The sequence below is a fragment of the Trachinotus anak genome, unplaced genomic scaffold (genome assembly GCF_046630095.1).
Source record: "Trachinotus anak isolate AG129_WGS33_773 ecotype Australia unplaced genomic scaffold, CSIRO_AGI_Tana_v1 ptg000025l, whole genome shotgun sequence".
Taxonomy (NCBI): Eukaryota; Metazoa; Chordata; class Actinopteri; order Carangiformes; family Carangidae; genus Trachinotus; species Trachinotus anak.
The window spans coordinates 8,690,827-8,710,977 of NW_027273876.1; the positions used below are offsets into that span (position 1 = coordinate 8,690,827).

Sequence of the window (20,151 nt, forward strand, 5' to 3'; positions counted from 1 at the left end):
CTGATAAGTGGTGAGGGCTCAGTAAATTTAAGAAGACACAGCCTGATACCCACTGCAGGGCATAATGATATGTCAAAACATCATTTAACATGGATATGGTTCACCCAACATTTCACCTCATGTGTTTGGCAAAAGCCTCGAATGCTCGCCTGACTTGTTTTCAAATGCCAGGGATTAAATTTGTTTAATGAGCCTGATTCTTTTTGATGAAATACATCCCTGTTCCTCCATTTTTTTCTTTAAGCGTCAAATACTTTTATTTAAAGTTTCTGTTGTAGATATGACCTGAAACTATTTGTTGCAGCCAGTGGTGGAGGAATGATTTCAGATCCTTTTTAAGTAACAGTAGAATACTCTACTATAAAAATGCTTGTAAAAGCACATTAGTATTACTGTTAGCCAAATGTAATTGTCAAAAGGAAAAACAAAGACACATTATATTATCATTACTACTGATGCATTAATATGTAAGTAGCATTTTACGGTGGTTGTAGCAAATTAAGGTGGTTCTAGTCTAACTATTTCCTCTGTCACTGGGTAGTTTTATCTCTCTCACTGTCAAATAAATGCATTGGAGTACAAAGTACAATACATTATATAAAGTATGATGTAGCATGAAATGAAAAATATGCTAGTAAAGATGAAATACCTCAAAATTGTACAGCACTTAAGTAAATGTACTCAGTTATATTCCAATACTTGTTGCAGACATAGGGAAGATAAATACTTCTAGCATCTTGGACATCAGCTCCGGTTTTCACTTTGTTATGTGTTTTTATAGTGTTGTGTGATTGATTGTACTTGTGTTGTTTTTTTTTATCTGTGCCCCTGACTGCAACTTTCCCACTTGGTATAATTAATGAATCTGATCTGATCGATCTGACCATGTAGAGTCTTCTTACATGGGACTCTTGTTCTTCTTCCGTAGGGCATTGTTTTACTGTAAAGCCTGTCACGATGACATAACGGATCCCAAAAGGATAAAGAAATGTGGATGCAAGAAATGTAAGTAAATACATATGAACAAGTTGTCTCAGTTTGTTTGACTTCATTAACATTCCTTCACAGACTAGAGTGAAACAGTACTGAGAGAGCATTTGTGCAGCAGTGTGATGGTGTATTTACATGACCTACATAGCCATGTGTCCAAACCACTTAGTTCCTGCATTAATTATTCACCTCATGAAACCTTGTAACTTGTGCATGGAGAAAGGTCATCGGATTTCTTTTTGCAGCCAAAACAAACTGGCGCAGTCCAAGTTTCCCTTCACAAAACCACATGTTTCGGCCTCTGTATGACATGAATAGCTGCATTCATTAAAGGGGCCGTTCACCCAAATTACAACTTGCAATAGTATACAGTCATTTTCCGTGTAATTATATTATACATACACAGAGAAGTGAGAAACCAAACTCCTCTAAGACCACCTGTGAATTCAGTCTAAATATGCATTTTGTCTGTTTGCTTGTGTAGTTGTTTGCTATGTTTTCTTTTCTATAATAGTTGTCTGTGCTGTTACAGTTCATTGATAACTTTGTGATGTTAACAGGCATTCAAAGAGACTGCAGGTACCTGGATGGATCGTGTGTTTCCAGACATTAAAAACATCATGTGCCACTTTGTTGTTCTTTCACTTGGATTTCCTACAGTTTGTCTGAACCATTACAGCTGACACTAAATCTTAACATCTGATGTATTCTTTTCCTGCTGCTTGGGAACTTGGCACACTTTTCTTAAAAATTCACTTTATAGTGATATATTGTGAGTAATGTGTATTCATTTCCCTGTTTGAAAGCACAACCTGCTACCCCTGATTGAAGCAACTGTTTGATTGTACTGTAAATGTTGCATGTACAATGGTTGATGCTGCCTGGATCCCCTCCCCATTATCATGTGCACACTTTTAAATTGAAAAAAAAAATTTCATTCAACAAATATGAGAACCAACAATTATTTTGGAGCCAGAGAGACAAAAATATTAACAGTTGAGCAAACTGCCTTTGCAGCTATTGCAGCATCCTCAAAGTTTCATTCATGCCTGCTTGAGTCAGTGATACCCCAGATCACCACCAGGTGTCCCCACAGTCCTTTGACAAACACAACATCCCTGCACAGCTGGAAAGCCACCAGGATGAGAAATGAGAAACGTTTTTCATTATAACTGTTTTGATAAAAGGAATAAATCATGTTAGACAAAGCTCAAAATGATACAATTAACTGACTTGACTGCACCGTTTCTCCCAGAACTTCTGACATCAAGGATGTTTTGGAACAAACAAAGTTGTGCAAGATATGTTACTTGAGGATGTCATTTTAATTTATTTCACTCAAGAGTTTGAACTTGTTTTTGTCCTTTCTGGACGCAGTTACAGATTTATGTGAGACACTGTCACATTTACTTTGACCGTTTGATTAGAGAAATTTATGTTATCTTGTCCTGGAGTTTCCATTCTCAGTTAGAAAAAGGAGCCAGTGCAAATAAGAGTCATAGTATCAATTATAACACATGCCCAAATTATGAAATGAACATAAGCTTTTAGGGTCATGTTTAGGTGAGGGGGAGGGGTGAAGTCAGTGGAGAACCCATGACAACTATTGTTTCTTTTGCTGCGAAAGGACTTTATGACCCCACCCCACCCTCTGTTGTGTCACATTTTTGCCTCCAAAATCACATGACCTCAGGGCACTTGTCCCAAGAATGACCCAAACTGAATAAACCACAAAAAGTGGGGGGAAAAAAAATCAAAATTCCTAATCTGACATTTGCACGCTGTTAAGACAAAGTTAATCTTGTGCATCCCAGCAGCAGCCTTCCTCTGTGCGCTGTCTTGCGTTTGTCCACTCTTCCTCCAGAACGACCCTCAGCATTAACCTGCTCTTCCTCTCCTCTCGTCTGAACCCATGACTGTAGCCAAGAGGGCCGCCTACAAGAAAATGAGACTGGCATGTTGTTTTGATTGCGGCCGCTCAGAGCGGGACTGCTCTTGCATGCCGGTTAATGTTCGTTGTAACATGGACTCCCCTCAACGCGACATCCCACTCTCTGCTGTCTCTGTTAATGATTGCTCAGCCACTTTACGTGCCTGTAAGTTGTCGCCATGACATGTGCTCCTCAGTGTCTGTAACATGCACTGTGTCAACTGTGCAGTGTGTCCTTAGCTTGCGTGCTGTCTAGCTCTAGCAGCTATGTCGTCACTGTCATGGATATAGATGTTGCTTTAGTGTTTTAGCTTTATGATTTTCAGTCTTCCCCCTGTGTTGCTACTTTTGGAGGAGACCTGTGGCTCTTGTGAAGCATGCTGGTTTCCTGTGTTTGCTGGTGTTTAATCAGAGAATGTGAATTCAAATTGACCTGTAGTTTAACTTAGGTCAACAATCACTAATGCTAAATTTTTGCAGAGTGTGAAAACTAATTCTCCCCTGAAAAAATGGTGTGCTTCCCCCTCCAGTGACCTCGCCAACATATTTGCAAGCAATTACAACTGAAGCCATAGAAAAATGTACAGCTGTGTGTCTCCACCACAAATCCCTTGATGCACGCTCAAACTTGGGAATCCTGGTGGAGAATTTGCACGCATTTCCTACAAATTATTTGTTTTGAGAGGAGTGTGCAGATGCTATAATGATGTCACTGGAGAGGGTAACTTCATCTTTTCAAGAATAACCCAATTAAGATCCATGTAATCAAAATGTTTCACTGCTGTACCCTCCAGAAATGGGTGGACAGGATAGGATTTGAGATATTTGTATGCGTAAATGCCACTGACAATTAATTCAAGAAAAAAGGCGGTGTTACGAACACCTGAGGGGATATTCTGAGGATAGCCATGCATATTGAGGTTAATGTACTGGTTTTATTAAATTAAGACCAAAAGGCTGAACAACCACTGAAGGTAAAAATCTCTCCATTGTCAATGGAGAAGCTCTCGGTTGTAGTTTCTTGCTTTCAGAGTTTTTAGTCTCATGATATTGACTGAATTGTTCAATAAGATTAACAGAATACAACGGAGTAGAGCCGGATCGTGTCGGACAGCACGAGAAATAGAAGACAATAAAACAGTGCTGGATCGCATTGGAATTGACTGAATTGTGCTGAACCGAGTTGAGCTGCAGATGAATTCTTAATTCAAGTGTGATTCCCCTTTAAAGCCAGAGGGGATGTTAAGTTGTACTGATATATTGCAGAAGGCATGAAGAATGTGTCTGAGTTTGCAGAGCGTTAATACAATTTGCTGGAAACATTGTAGTCTGTCGTACAGTTTTAGTGAATGTCTCTTGATCAAAGACCATGCTGTGTATAGCTGAACATCTCTGGGCGTTTCCACCCCTCAACATGTCTTCCAGGGCTGTGTGCTCTGAGCATCGCCTGGCTAGCTAAGCTCGAGCCGAGCTCTGGAGTTGCTGTCGACACAGTGCGAGAGATGCGCGGAGCGAGGCCTTATACGGCCTGACATGGAAATTATGTTTGCATTTTCATTTTTGGAGTGCTACTGGTTGTCATGAAACTCAGCCTGACAGTTCCTAACCACCAGGCAGCCGAGTGCCCCCGCCCCTCTCCTCCTCTCTCGTTGCGGGACAGATGCTAGCCTGTTAGTCCTGTGACTCTGTTCGCGCCCTCCGATTGCAGGCGACAGATGCCAGGACCAGCAAGGTCCCTGTTTGAACATTGCTGTCACTGTCCTGCCTTAAGCTCAATGCATGACCTTTATTGTAAGCAAGGGGTTGAAATAAGGTACTAATGAGCATGTGTGGGACTCACAGCTCCAAAAAGTGACTCACAAAGTCCCAATTTGTCCATGCAGGTTGTGTCAGGCAGTGTAGAGGAATGAGAAACAGATTTTGGGAAAGAAGAGAGAAAAATAAACACAATACTACAGACTCAAGAACGAGAACACATACAGTGTTGTCAAATATTCTAAGTCCGTGAAATCCATACCTCCTGACTAAATGTTAATGCAGGTCTACCCAGTGACCAAAAGACATCTAGACATCCAGGTTAAAACCAGGCTAAATTTGGTTTAATTTCTTAGTTGTCAAGGTTAAAAAGCATTTTAACGACTATATTTCATTGTGTGCTGAAATATGGACCCGCTTCATGTTGAAATATAGTCATTTATGTGTAACCTTAATACAGCTGAAATAACAGAATCTGAATTTATTTTGACAATCAATTTATTGTTTTAAAGACATTTTTAAAGCAAAGGCTTCAAACATTTCCTTGTTGCAGCTTCGTAATTGTGATGATTTGCTGTGTTAATTTATCTTGTATAGTAGTACATCAATAATTTGGGGGTTTTGAACAGATGATTGGACAAAACATGATATTTAAAGACATCAACTTTGGTTTTATGAAACTGTAACCAGCATTTTTCATTATTGACGTAACAATGAATTAATTAAGAAAATAATCAACAGATTTATCACTGATGAAAAAAATCATTCGTTGCAGCCCTAAACCTTGATGTAAAAAACTAACTCAACTTAAATTTGAACCACATTTAGCTCAGTTTTAACCTAGAAATCAAAACAAAATGCTAAATCAGTACTTACTTAACACCTCAGATGTGACTCTTCATATTCAGCAGGTAACCACCTACAAACACAGACAATGACCCACTGTTTAGGCTTACTGACTACATTACTGAAAATCATATGCCTAATTGACCCCTGTTTTATTTCTCATTGCTTTATCCATGTTGTCTTCAAGGCACACCCCTATTTTTTTTAAGTGCCTTACAGAGAAATCCCTCAGACTTCAGTTCCCAGTTGTCATTTATAATTTGCTTTCATTACAACGTGTTCTTCCCTGTAACCTCTCATCTGTCTCTGCATTTTTCTCAGCTAAAAATAGCTATAATGGATATATCAAATCAAGTAAGTTTTGATTTCCATTCTATCTTTTGTCATTTGTTTCTAACCCCTCCACTTGTGCATTCTCAGCTATCACCACTTGAATTATCTCTAACCTGCTGGATTCCACTGTTTGCTGCTCTGTTCAGTCTCTTGTCATCCATCATTATATTTCATATGCAAAGTATTAGGAAATTGTTTCTGCGTGGTTTGTGCTGGGTATCAGTTACAGCTCAGCAGTAGATGGTGCTACTGCTTCACTGTGAGAGTGGATGAATTAAATCAAGGTACAAATCTAAAACACTTAATGTAAATGTATATAAAATACTTGCTAAATTTTTACATATTTGTAGAGAACAGACAGGAGGAATCTAAAAGTTGTCACACGTAAGAGTTAGTCTAATACTTTCTCAGTTCTCGTCCAGCCATTAGAGGAGTGTGCACCTTGTGGGCCATCCACTTTAACAGGATTTGTGATAGGCAGCAAATGTGCCACAATGGTGTCATCCTGGAGAAGTGCTGTGCATGTTTGACATGGGGCAGATGAATAGTGGAGGTCTGGAGCAGGAAGAATAATCTACTAGACAGCTGACTGTTGAAATAATCATCTCTATTCTCCGGTTTTAGCTCCCAGCCATTTTTGTAGCAAGGGGACCATGCTCTTCTGCCTCCTTTTGTCTATTTGATCATGTTATCTTTACCAATTTTACCTCCATTATAACACCAGTGGAGCTGTAAGCTTTCATATTTCAAATAGTAAAGTGGATACTGAATTCCTTCCTCCCTCATCAGGCATAAACTGAATACAGCAGCTAGTGGTTGTTAATTCACATTGTCACCTTCTTGTTCTTGTGGCATAACAATTGCTGGAACACCTGAAAGCATATTTATTAATTAATGTTTATTATAAATATCAAAGTAAATGTCAAATCCAACATTTCATTGGTGGCTATACCAAGTGGTTAAGTGGTGTTTAATAAAAATGAGGTTTTTTAATTATTCAGCTATTAGCATTCTTGTGCCAGAAAGAATTACCCCCCCAAACCAGTGATTGTGCTTAAATTATGATAAGAGTCACAAGATGTTTTATTAACATATGCACTGCAGGTCCTATTGAAGTCAGTTTAAATCAAATCCTATTTTGTGGTTAACGTGAAGAATTAATGGGCCACTTCACCCAAATCACAATGCAAGCATTTTCTTGCTCCCCCCTTGTGATTTCTAGACATTGTTTCAGTTTTATGGACCCATGTTTTGAAATATGTATCTCTGAGATTTCCGCCTCCACCCAATACAGTTGATGCTCACAGCATCAAAAAAAATAAGATTTAAAAAGATTTAACAGCAACATGTCTCTCCAAAAACAATGTTCTAAATAGTCTTGATGATCTACAAAATATACTCTGTGCAGTTCTCAAATCTAATATTTCAGTGTCGTGAGCACCACAAATTAAATTTAATTCACCTCCACTGTAATGGGATGGAGGCTGAAATGTCACTTCTTAAAACCTAAGCACATAAAATCAACATGGCTACATATGACTAGGGGTTTGTGAGTCTAATGATCCTTTAAAAATAGACAATAACCCATTGAACTATACAGCTGCTGATTTTGACTCCTCTTCATTTAGCAGTAAACGATGGCCCCCTAATCCAGTCATCAACTTATCAATACAAGTCAGCTAAACTGAACCACAGCTCAGCCGAAGTCTGTAGGGGGCCCTGTAGCGGAGTTGCTGCTGTGTCGGTCCCATTGGTAAACAACCGCAAGGGAAGCCTGCTGCTCCCCACTGAGCCCTCTGCTCTGAGACTGAGCTTCATGGGCTCCAGGGACGTGGGCCAGGTGGGCCGGCGACCAAGGGTGGCAGAAGAGGCCAGCCGGCTCCAGCGGGCACGTAGCCTACCGGTGAAATACAGATACCACCCCAGTCACTCCAATAACGCCACACTCAGTTACAGGCACTGTAAGGGCTACCTCCCCCCTCCCCCTCCTGCTGGCGTGTTTGGCAGGCCTGTACTCAACAACAGCACCACCAAAGCATGTGCTTGCCAGGCTGGAGTGGTTGCATGTGTAGCATTCCTTACTAATGACCCAGTGTGTGCAGCTGTCAGCTGTGAAACATTAAATATTGAACAGGCCAAGCAAGATGTGAAGGGCCAGTGTGTTGGAGCTTCTCTCTCCGCTGGAAGCCCCCCTGTACTTCAACATTTTCCATTATGGTGTCATTCTTAGACATGCTAGCAGCGCCTGAAATCTCGTATTCATCTGCAGAGGGGCATGATCTTTAAGACTAGTCTTTGTTTAAAAACAAAAAAAAAACCAAACCTGTCGACAGCTTGATGATCATTTTAAGATACCCAAGTGTATTTTTCATGACCTGTAACAAGCTATTCCCAGTATAAATGATGGCTGTTAAAATGCGATTACCGAAAACACTTTTCTTGCTGCTTGTGTTTATTTTACCAGTGATGGCCACAGAGCAGAGCTGTTTTCCTTGCCACTTATATTAGCTCATGAAAATATTTGCCTGATTACTTTACTCCAGGGTAAAACTTGTAATTCATTTGCTATGAAGAGCTCAGTTCAGTTTTGTGTAGTGATGAAGACAATGTCCAAGGGGCATCTCAGCTGTACACAGATCACTCTGGCACAAGGACCAACCTAATTATATGAGCCAAGGGCGTCACTCCCAAGATGACGAAAGACCAGCAATCGTGACCGGATTCAGTATTGGCACAAAGGGAGCCTTATTTATGTTGTTGGATGCTTGATATTTATGGGTTATTACCTTAATTAAATGAGATTGTGAGTGATTAGTGTGGCCAACAGAGAAGCTACTGTATCCAAGTCTAGGTCTAAAGAAATTTGTTTTTACTACAGATTAAAAAAGTTAAAATATCCTAATTCCCTTTGAGGTATTTGCGGGACTCTGTTATCTGAATCATAAAATTGCTCACATGTGAATTGCAGCAATTCTCTGGATTAGCAGAGTAGACTAGTAATGGGCATGATGGTTGATGATGGCACAATTGCATGTTTGCATCTTCATACACAACTGTGCAAATGATGTGCTAATGTATCCTGTCGTCATCGTGCAAACATTGGACTGTTTTGCGTTGCATACAAGTAAAAATGTCCTGTCCACTCCATCTTGTTCACCCGACCTCACTTTCCACTCTGTCTCTCTCTGACCGTATTATCTCTTTGAATTCACTGACCTCAAATTGTGCTTTCTCGTTATTTTGCTGATGTGTGGATTTTGCGTGTCCATGTGTGACACCCCCCCCCCCCCCCCCCCCCCAACCCTCACACCACTGTCTTTTGTTGCAGTTGAAGAAGACCAGCAGTTGGCTTTATCGCCCAAAAAAAAGCAACGTAATGGAGGCATGAGGAACTCTCCAAACTCCTCACCCAAAATAATGAGGTAGGATATCACTGGTGACATGTCTGCTGTGTCTGACGGCGTGTTTAATTTGTATGCTGTACTTTTTTCCCCCTAATCTTAAAAAAATGTTCTACAGAGAGCACTGGCAACTTTATTATACAACTGTAAAATGTCCCTCTGAGAACATATCTTAATTAAAATTCTTTGATGGCTAAATTCAGCCCGATTTTTGACCACTTATGGGCAGCACTGCATACTGCGAACACAACACCCACCATTTGGTGCTATGCAGGTAGCCTACAGTTGTTTTGTGGCTGCAAAAAGCTGCCTACTGTTGGTGGAAATCAGGTTGATGAGAGCAGCAAAAGTGAGTTGTTGGGTCATAAAACCGAGATAATGAGTTCAAAGATGCTAAAAATGCTACGTGGAGTTGAGGATAACTGTAGAGTCTGACAGTGCTGATAATTCTCTGTGGACTTTCACTTTTTTTTTAAGGACGCTTTTCAAAAATGTTTGTTTGGTTATAATGAAAAACAAATATAAGCTGATGTATCAATTTTCAGGTTTTTAAATCTGTCAAATATTGATATTGGGTTCAAAAGTCCAGTTTCAGTCAGATTCTACAGTATATATTCTGGAAAACATCTTAAAGAACATTTTCTGTGCTCGTGTATTCATGGAAAACATATCAGAGGGCTCTATGCCACAAGGTTTCGTGTGACACCCACAGACTCCCGCTCTTAAACAGGCCTGGCACTAATGACAGCACCAGGCAGTCAGAGAGGCTCTAAAGGAAAGATAGCCCAAGGCTATTCATCTATTGTCGGATCCCTCTGAGTTCTTTTCAGCACGTAAGGCCACAGATGATATGTATCATCACAATGAAAGGCATTGAAATTCAAATGCTACCTTGCTTTTATCTTGTCCTGTAAAATTAAAACTGCACTTATTGATTTTGACTGGCGATAACACTGTTATTCAACAAGAGGCCATTAAAAGGATGATAATAGTAATAGTCATTGTCATTAAGTGCAATGTTATAAAGACGGCAGGCAACAAGGAAGTCTGCAGCTTGACATTGACAAAGTGGAATTGTAGAGGAGAAATTGGATTAAAACTGACAGATGACTTTATGTTCCTGTAGCTAATTTGGTTGCTATTTATTTGGCACTAAATCCTCAAATGTCTATATTGTTTATTGCTGAGATACAATAAAGATCAACAATTTACTGTAGTTATAAAATGACTTAGCATTATATCTAAAAGGAGTGTTTATACATATAATTTAGCATTTTTCTTTGATCTATGGCCCTTGTTTTTTCAGGTGGGCGTTTGCCCTTGTTTGATTTGGTTCAAAGTGGTGTCAAAGTTGAATCGCTCCAGGTGATTTTCAGACTCCTGGGAGTGAAAACCAGGGTTTTCCAATACTATAGCCATCAGCTAAATATCATCCCACCAAACCAATCCATCTACTTGCCATGCTAATACATGGAACAATACAGGTGGATGTGTTATTTCATCCAGCGTCTCTGCTGCCTACATGCTGGAGAGGGATTCGCTACGGTAGCCTAAGGGATACTTCATTGCAACAAGCACAGAAAAAAAACATCTGGGTGTATACTATATCAAATGTGTTTTTACAGGACCTGCGGCCTCAAGGCCTTTGTAAATAAGTAATGATCAACAGATTGGCTGTGGGTTTTGAAGATCAAGTCTTTGTCAGTTTGCATGAGGAGGAGGATTTTCAAAGACTTTGCCTGCCCTCACTGCTCGCGTTACAGTAAGCCAGTGCAGTGATGCTGAAATAGAAAATCTGCATAATATGCATGTCTAGCGTCTACTTTATGTCTCTCTCAGCTGTCATTACGTGCCTCTAGAAGACACCTGGCCTTATGTTTTGTGGTCGTGACGTGTGAAGTCTAGTCAAACGTGTCATCTTACGAATAGAGTAGTGGAATTATGGTGCTGATCATTTTGAATGTTTAGAAGTGCGCTTACTGAAGTGACACTCAGAGACGCCTCTGTGTAGTGAAACAAACCCCACAAAAGAAGGAAGCGATCAGCTGTGGGAGCAGAACTGTCTCCTGTTTCCAGATGTATCAGCAAACTAACACGTCCTGTCTGGAACTTAGCAATGACGAGCTCCCTGAAATTAACACCATTTCCACAGGCTCCTTGATGGGTCATAAGACACATCTAATTGTGGGATGTCACAACGCGTTTGGTCACATCGGACCGCGCCGTGACATACACGTCATGTCTGCTGCAGCACCGCTGAGGCAATTGGCAGTGCGGGATAGTGACAGGCCGTCATGGCTGACAGTGAGCGATAGCTATCCTGGCAGAGCTCTGCCTCACCAGTCATCTCCACAAGGACAAACTGAAGTGACAGCGGCACCACTGAGTGAGTGGTGAAACATTCGACTTCTGATGAAATATTTAGCCGAGGTGTAAAACCACTAAATGCTTTCAGTCTTATTAGAACTTGCATTTCAGAGTCAAGCAGAGGCTGATTGATATAGAACATAACAAGAGTTATGGAGTCTGATTGGTGTGAACAAATCATGGCTGAATAATTAGATTAGTTTATTTACAGAAAATTAATCAACAACTTGATTTATTAAAAATGTTTCAAGCTTCTCAAATGTGAGGATTGGCTGTTTTATTTTGTTTTATGTCCTCTCTGAGATAAAACAAGAAATTGGATTATTAAGGTCTTGGAAAATGTAATGCGCAATTTCTTATTTTCTGACATTTTATAGATGGTTAATCATAGTAGAATGGATTAATCATACATACAAAAAAAAGGCAACGACTTTAAGGTGTGTGATGCAACTTTTACTAAGGGATATATCCTCCCACTCCTGCATTGTGCACTTGCGTGTTTAGGTTCTCTATCTTTAAAAGATAATATGTACATACCGTCAACCACAGAATTTAATTTGCACACACTGTGTCCTTTCAAATTAAAATTGCTTTGACAGGTTGGAGTGTGAGAGGTAGAAAGTGGCAGGAAAGACATCTCTTTCTCCAACTACTTCCATTCTTGAAAGGACATCCAGGTCTTGCCTTGGGGTATATAAGCCCAAAGGCAGGCTTTTTTGGCTTCAGTCTCTTGGAGCCTGAGGGATGGTAGTTTCAGCTGACACTTTCATGCATACTTAACGTGTTACTTAAGGTAGCATTCTTTTAAAGTACTCACATGGAATAAAGAGATGCTCTTCTTATGGGGAGAAGACTTGAAGTATTTAAAAGGTTTTAGACAGAGACAGAGAGCTGCTGTCCATGTTTTCAGAAGATAACATCATCAACTGTGATCTGAATCTGACAAAGTTGATTTAGTGCAAAGGGAATTGTGTTGGGCAGCAGACGGCTCTGTAGTTACCTCTGTGGCTGGTCGTGTTTGACCGCGTTGGCTGGTTGTGGCGACTTTGTCTTTCATTGCCTTTTTGACATGCAGGGTAGGTAAACTGGAAACCTTAAAATTAGGCCGTAATTTAATATTATCAGGAATCAACTATCAGTGGAATCCCGTTGTTGCAAATCAATTGTAATTAAAATTCGAAACAAAATAAGATGTTTTTATTTCATATGTGTGAGGTTTTGTGAGTAGATTAAAGTTCACAATGTAGAAAAAACATAATCTTGACTCCTAATTTTGCATACATTTATCAAGCCCTAATCGCCCATAGGTGTAAATGTGTGAGTCTTGGTGCAGTATGTGTGTGTTAGACTGGGGACCTGTTCAGCATATATGTTTCATGTGTTCTGCCTTTCTCATAATGCATACTGTGTTGACAGACTGATAGACTGAAAATGGGTGAATGGGAAATGCGTTACATTGGTTACAACAGAACAACAGGAGTGTAGTTCTACTTTAAAACAGCGCAGAACTATGTTTCTGGGCAAAAAGCTTTGCAAACTTAAATACCTCAGATAAAAATGTAAGAATAGCCTCACATACATGGTGTGAGAGAAAAAGTTAAATTTCAAAAGACAAATGGTCACTTTTTGACAAGTTCTGGAGTGACCGTAGATGCACCTAACATCTGGTGTTGGATATGAACTTTAGATGCATTATTCCTGTTAGTAAAAGACTGTAGATAAAATTCCATACATGTTTTATATGTACATGTTTTTTATTTAAAAGTATTTTGTTTGGATTTATGTTTTGTGCAATCTCATTTAATTAATTTATTACATTTAATTCATTTAATTGTATTTTTTAATTTTTTTTTTAATTAATTAAATTGGGTTTGAAACTGATAACAGTTTAACATGGGAAGGGTTGAAAGTCATATGATATTTTTGGTAAAAATCTAGAATTATTTGAATATATCTTTAATATATCTCGTATCACTCTGACCAGAACAAGCGTGATACAACCGCAGGTACTCATGTCTGGAGACCACTTTAATGGTCAGTGTTGGGTACGATGAAGCTCACCACTGTGCTCAGTGAGATTAGTTTATGTAGTTCCGTTTAAAAATTAATACCCTTCACTTTGGAAAGAAAATATGATTGGGCAAATTGCTGAAATATTTAAAGTCTGGTCTGTTAAAGCTTTTACCGCGCAGCACACTACGTCGGAAGCTGTATGCAGTAAGGGGGCGTAATTGCATCTCCGTGCTCATGCCAGTCAGCGCAGTGTGTTGCTGCCATCTCCTTCCGCCTGGCTGCCGCTGCTGATGTCACTCTGCTGGATGACATGGCAGTGTTGTTGGCATTTCTGCAGATGGTCTCTGACAGGAATGAGCACAGGAAGGAAAAAGGAAAAAAGCTACTTTTTTTCAAATACGAGTGATTTGTCTGGAGATCCTTAGATATTTTGATGATCTATTCATGAATGTTTTTCATAATTAAAAAGGTTAATTTTTTTTTTTTTTTAAATCATTAGTACTTTATTTATCTCAATTTAATGTATTTCATTTTTGTATCTTTAAGTGACTGATTTTACTTTTTTATTATCGCTTGTAATCTTGTTTTAGCCAGACAAATCACTTCATAATTTTGTTTTAATAGGTTCTGTACAAAAAAACTCGAATGTGAACTCTGTGAATGATGTTCTCAGGTTTATCACTTTATGATTTCGCAGGATTAGTCAAATGCAAAGAACTAGGTCATATAACCTACAATCACGGTGTCTTATGATATTGTTTCATCCCCTCCCTCCCGTCTCTTGTTTGATCAGACATGACCCGCTCCTCATCCCTGGGAACGAGCAGATTGAGAGCATGGATGAGAATGTAAAGAAATACGACTCCACAGGGATGTTTCACTGGTGCCCGTCCAAAGACATCGAGAAGGTCATCTTGGTGGGTTCTGCTCCTTTACGCGGCACACGTCATTTTTCCCTGACACTCTTCTCCCCGGTGACAGATGTGTCATGTCACAAAGCACCATCAGAGGTTGACAGGGCACTTAAACACTCTAATGAGGTGTTTGACTTGTCATTTGGTATATGGGGGCCCTGTACATAGAACATTTCTTGTACTAATACATATGCCATTTTTCAAATCCCTTTCATAGTCTATTGCAGTCATAAACTGCATAATATATTTTACTGGGTGAGCAGGCAAGTAAAAGAGGAGAAAGCATTAACCTTTGTTTAAAAAGTCAGTTCATGCAACATTCAGTCATAAACATCTTTTTTCTTTTTTTTTTTTTTTTTATCACTTGTTCTTGCTTTCTCTCTCAGACCCGTAGCGAGGCAGCCATGACTGTTCTGAGTGGTCATGTGGTTGTGTGCATCTTTGGAGATGTGAAATCAGCACTTATTGGTCTCCGAAACTTTGTCATGCCCCTAAGAGCGAGCAACTTTCACTACCATGAGCTGAAGCACATCGTGTTCGTCGGCTCCCTTGAGTATCTGAAGCGAGAGTGGGAGACTCTTCACAACTTTCCTAAAGTTTCCATTCTGCCGGTGAGTACAGTAAAATCACTCATTTCAGACCTTTATTTTCACTACCATGACAGGTTTGACAAAATGAACAATCCTGTATTTTAAAGACTATGTTCATGTTCAACTCATTTGCATTAACAATTGTGTTTTGTGGGAAACAAAATGCCATTTTTTATCAGTGGAATGAGGAAATATTTAAATTGTATGTATCTGCAAAATATCCACTGTGGATGCAAAATGTTAATACTGCATGTATTTTTAAAATATTCATTATCCAAACACAATTAATATTTTCATAGTTGGCCTTAGTATGACTCAGATGTTGTATAAGGATATTTGGATAAGGATTTTTCAATATTTATTAATATATTGTCTCATCCTTGACTTATCTCAGTCCTGTGGAGCACAGAGCTGAATAAGTTTTGAGGATTAGAACTGCAATTGAAATTGCAGTTTAGCTACATTTTCCTTTACGTCTACTATCACATAGGTGAGATAACAAATTCTCTCCCTCACTTCCTATCAAAGGGCACACCGTTGAGTCGGGCAGATCTGAGGGCTGTCAACATCAACCTCTGCGACATGTGTGTCATTCTGTCAGCCAATCAGAACAATATTGACGACGCATCACTGCAGGACAAAGAATGCATCTTGGCGTCACTCAACATCAAATCCATGCAGTTTGACGACAGCATCGGGGTCTTGCAGGCTAATTCCCAAGGTAAGGAGTGCCCTATCATAGTTCACTGCACTGCCTGTAAGGGACAGGGCCCTGGCACAGAGAATATCCCTCACTGGGTGCTGCCTGGCTGACCTGGTGTCACTGCATTTGACACTAAACCCTACTGACTATTCCTCAGGTTACTGTAACAACTGCTTTCTTCACAAACCTAATTGGTGGCAACAAACACAGCATTGGCACCACAGCGTCACCTGGCTTTACACACATCTTCATTTTGCAGTATCCACGACTGCTTTGTATAATGTGTATAATTTATGAATATTGCACATTAAAGCTTTCAAACCAGCAAGTGAAGCTCGAGATGGCCTTCAATAATGGTCATTCTTTGACTTTGAGAGAAATGCTTTTAGAAACCTTTTGACCTGAGGAGACAGAGGAAAAAAAATCCCTGCAAATTTCATTATTCCTCTAATGTGTGTATGACCTCGCATTTGCCTTAGTCAGCAGTAAGTGATGGATGTCAAAACACGGTCTATGTATAATACATACAGCATCACTGATTTAATGTGCTTACTTGTCAGTCTGAGGAAAGCAAGCAATGTCAAGTCAATCTGAATTCAATCTTGTGTCACTTATTTTCTATTTCATGGCTCCATACTGTACATGCTTTTCTTTGTGTGTGTGTGTGTGTGTGTGTGTGCGTAAAAGGTTTCCATCTCCATGCACACACAATGTAAGGGAAACAAAATGAGCAGTATGTCACATTTATTATATATAGACTAATATATAGACTAGTATCAAGAATACGGTAACATCGCACTCAGCAACTTTATGCTTTAGCAGTAGCAGGGAATGGATGAAATAGCCCCAGTGTATTAGTTCTGCTGATGTGCCTGTTTGTAGCCTCTGATGAAGTATTGAATATTGCATTAATAGAATGTGTTTTATGTTATGTGTGTATCCATTTAGGCTTCACACCACCAGGGATGGATAGATCTTCTCCTGAAAACAGCCCAGTCCATGGATTAGTAAGGCAGACTTCTGTTACAACCGGAGCAAATATTCCCATCATAACAGAACTAGGTATGATTGCTGCTGTATATCTGTGTCAGATGATTGATATGCTAGCTCTACTGTGCTTGTTTTTTATCAGTTAAGTAGTTGTAAACAGATCTACAATTAGAGGCTGTCAACATTTGATTAACCATACTAAAAGTTGAGTTTTTATGTTTTCTGTCCCTTGTTGACATGCTCCAGTAACTGTCTTTCCTCAACACTTGTCTAGCACCATTAGCAAAGCCAGGCAAAAAACTGCCTGTGATTTCATTCAGTCAGGATAAAAGCAGTGGGACCAGCATACAAATGATAACTGAGCTTGGTAAGAAGTGCCTCTGTCCTGTACTGCAGTGTTGTAACTGCTGCTGCCTCCATATCAGCTTTCTTTTGATTTCTCTTGCTGCACAAGAGGCTCAGTCCATTCCCATAGCATCACTTTGAGCACATTTTACCCTTGGTTCTGGTTGAAATTGCCTGTCTTGTTTTGGCCCCTTCTCTCAAAGCAAAAATTTTCCCTTTTATTTTTCTAAGAATTACAAGGCCTTTGATCCCTCAGAAGTCCTTGTGGCTGTTTTCATAGCATCTTCTGTCGGATCACATTCTCTGGCCCTTCTTTCATCTCAGCCCTGTCGATATGACTGACATTTATTTCTGTCCTCACAGAAGTAGCAGTTCTCCAACTAAATTTTACATCATTACTTTTCTTCCAGCTACTGCATGTGTTTTTGTGCTCACAGACATCTTCAAAGAAGGTTCTGGGGCAATGAGATACTTTCATTTGTTTTGACATGCAAGTACTAGTAATTGGAAGTTCTGTCTTGGATTTACAAGACAAACAATGGCATATTGGTGTTCCTGATATTGACCTCAGGAGGACTTTGAATCAAGGCCTGGAGCTTTGACAATATGCATGGTGTCATGATTGTGCATGAATGGCCTGGATATGGAATGTGGCAGAGGCAAGTTGGTCACGAGGCCAAACACAAAGACCAGACACAGTTTTACTACAGCTGATTGAAAGAAACTACAATTTTGTCCAAATTTAGGACTAAGAAATGAAGGAGAATTTGTCCAACAAAATTTCTAATACAGTCCATATCTGCAGCTACTGACTGGTGTGCACAACCACTGTACTTTTGTGTCCTCCTCTCCATGTCAGTCAAGTATTTGCCTGATGTATGCTTAAGCACACAATTCATGCTTTTTCAATCCACAAACAAATCCATGAGATCTGGTTTTAGTGTGGAGAGAAAAAAACAAGCAGAATTTAAATAACTAATGAGATATATGTTTACTCCATAGTGAATGACTCAAATGTTCAGTTCCTGGACCAAGATGACGACGACGACCCAGACACAGAGTTATACCTCACTCAGCCTTTTGCCTGTGGGACAGCCTTCGCAGTCAGTGTGCTGGATTCCTTAATGAGTGCTGTAAGTCAGAATCGATTTAGCTTGCATACTAATCTGTAGATATAAAGAGATTATGATAGAGGTTTTTGTGCAGTGACATATCATATCTGTCAGTGATCTGAAATATGCAAAAGGATCTTGTGTTTTTGATAGTAGGGCAGATGGCAGAATACCTCTGGTCCCCTCAAAAAAAATGTAGGTGCACTCTGCTCTCGTTAAAACAATAGATGACATGACTGGAACTTGTCCTAGGTATGATGGCTTCATTTGTCTACCTTTCAGTTTGAGTGAGGTTAGAGCAAAGCTGCCTTCAAGTGCGCTCCAGTGTAGACAAAGGTAATGCTACCTAATGGACAGCCCTCATCCATCATCTTAGTCAATAGTGCTGTCAGCAGCTGAGGGAGATGTCACTGTGCTGTACAAGCAGGGGGAGACAAGAGACTGCAGTGCAGAGAAAAGGGCAGACACTTGCCCTTGTTAAAATTAACAAAGCAAGAATGGGTTTGAATTAAAAACTACACTGAGGAAGGTGTGTCTTCAGGCTTCACATGCAGTTTGTAAAGCAGATTTTTTAAAAATCTGCTGTTTAGCTTTGGAAATGCCTGGACAAGCACGTATGTGTACACGGACTTCCTGTGTTCCTCTCTGATGCGAGTGAGAGTAACCTGCAGTAATTGGTGCCTCCTGTCTTTTCACTCAGTGCACAGAGCAATGTGACGTGACAGAGAAGAGTTAGATAGCACCATACGGGCTGGCTGGCACTTTGAGGAGGTTCAGTTGTGACTTTGCTGGCGTTTGCTTAAGGATTCAACCCTCTCTACCTTCATTTCCTCAGACATACTTCAATGATAATATCCTCACCTTGATCCGGACGCTGGTAACAGGCGGGGCGACCCCAGAGCTGGAGGGGCTGCTGGCGGAGGAGAATGCATTACGGGGTGGCTACAGCACGCCACAGACCCTGGCGAACAGGGACAGGTGTCGCGTGGCACAGCTGGCCTTGTACGACGGGCCCTTTGCCGATCTCGGGGTAAGTGACTGGTCTTGTCACCCAAGGCCTAAGCATATCTTTGTCTGCTTATATTGTGGGAGCTGACTTTAGTGAAAGGGTTCAGATTAACAGGGACGGCTGTGATACAGAGTTCAGATAAGTAACAAGGATTTTATGTCCTGCGACAATTAAATTTAGAGTTTTAATCCTAAGGAATCCTCATCAGACAAATGCCTTTAGTGAAATACAATCCTGGCAATACTACAGTTCGTGGTCACACATTCATACATTATAAGATGTCAGTTGTAGTCTACAGCCCTGTAGTTTATGGCCCATAAAGACTTTGGGGTGAAAAAATTAAAAGAGTAAAAAAAAAAAAAAATCATTTTACATGAATAATGTGTGTTGGCACCCTTGCACCTCATTGAAACAATGCTCTGAAAAGCGTTGAAATAAAAAGCATTTGTCATGCATGCCTGCATGCCTGATTGGTTTGCCAAAGAATAAAGCAAAGAAGCTGTGAAATGAGCTGAATTCTTGCTTATTTTACAAAGAAAAATGGCCTAAATTGGCCTGGACAAAATTATTGGTACTTGTAGTAACTGCAGTGATACTTCAAGTTGATTATTCTTTGTCTGTTAGTCTCACAGGTATCTTCAATCTAATAGTCAGTCATTCACCCTAAAAGTCCTGGTTGTGCTGTTTGGTATCATTGTTTACCACACTGGACATGGACATCTGAAGTGATAAGGAAGAAAATATTTGCCAAGCATGGTCAAAGTAAAGACTAAGATCATCTCCAAGCAACTTGATGTTCCTGTGACCTCGCTGCTAATAATATTCAGAAGTTTAAAGTCCACGGGACCATAGC

General features: G+C 39.9%; 1 protein-coding gene across 12 annotated transcripts in view; it reads left to right on the forward strand.

The window, feature by feature from the left end:
- The window catches only part of LOC139608757 (calcium-activated potassium channel subunit alpha-1a), an 85,976-nt gene that overhangs the window by 57,968 nt on the left and 7,857 nt on the right, over positions 1–20,151 (forward strand). For 3 of the 12 annotated variants that reach the window (XM_071462814.1, XM_071462813.1, XM_071462815.1), the window contains exons 18-25: positions 929–1,005; positions 9,183–9,276; positions 14,429–14,552; positions 14,936–15,160; positions 15,668–15,860; positions 16,791–16,904; positions 18,180–18,310; positions 19,125–19,319. In XM_071462814.1, coding sequence (XP_071318915.1) covers positions 929–1,005; positions 9,183–9,276; positions 14,429–14,552; positions 14,936–15,160; positions 15,668–15,860; positions 16,791–16,904; positions 18,180–18,310; positions 19,125–19,319 — 1,153 coding nt within the window. Of the gene's footprint in view, positions 1–928; positions 1,006–2,912; positions 3,087–5,842; positions 5,876–9,182; positions 9,277–14,428; positions 14,553–14,935; positions 15,161–15,667; positions 15,861–16,790; positions 16,905–17,106; positions 17,200–18,179; positions 18,311–19,124; positions 19,320–20,151 lie in introns of all 12 variants that reach the window. The other 9 variants (XM_071462805.1, XM_071462808.1, XM_071462810.1 and 6 more) reach the window with 6 other exon arrangements.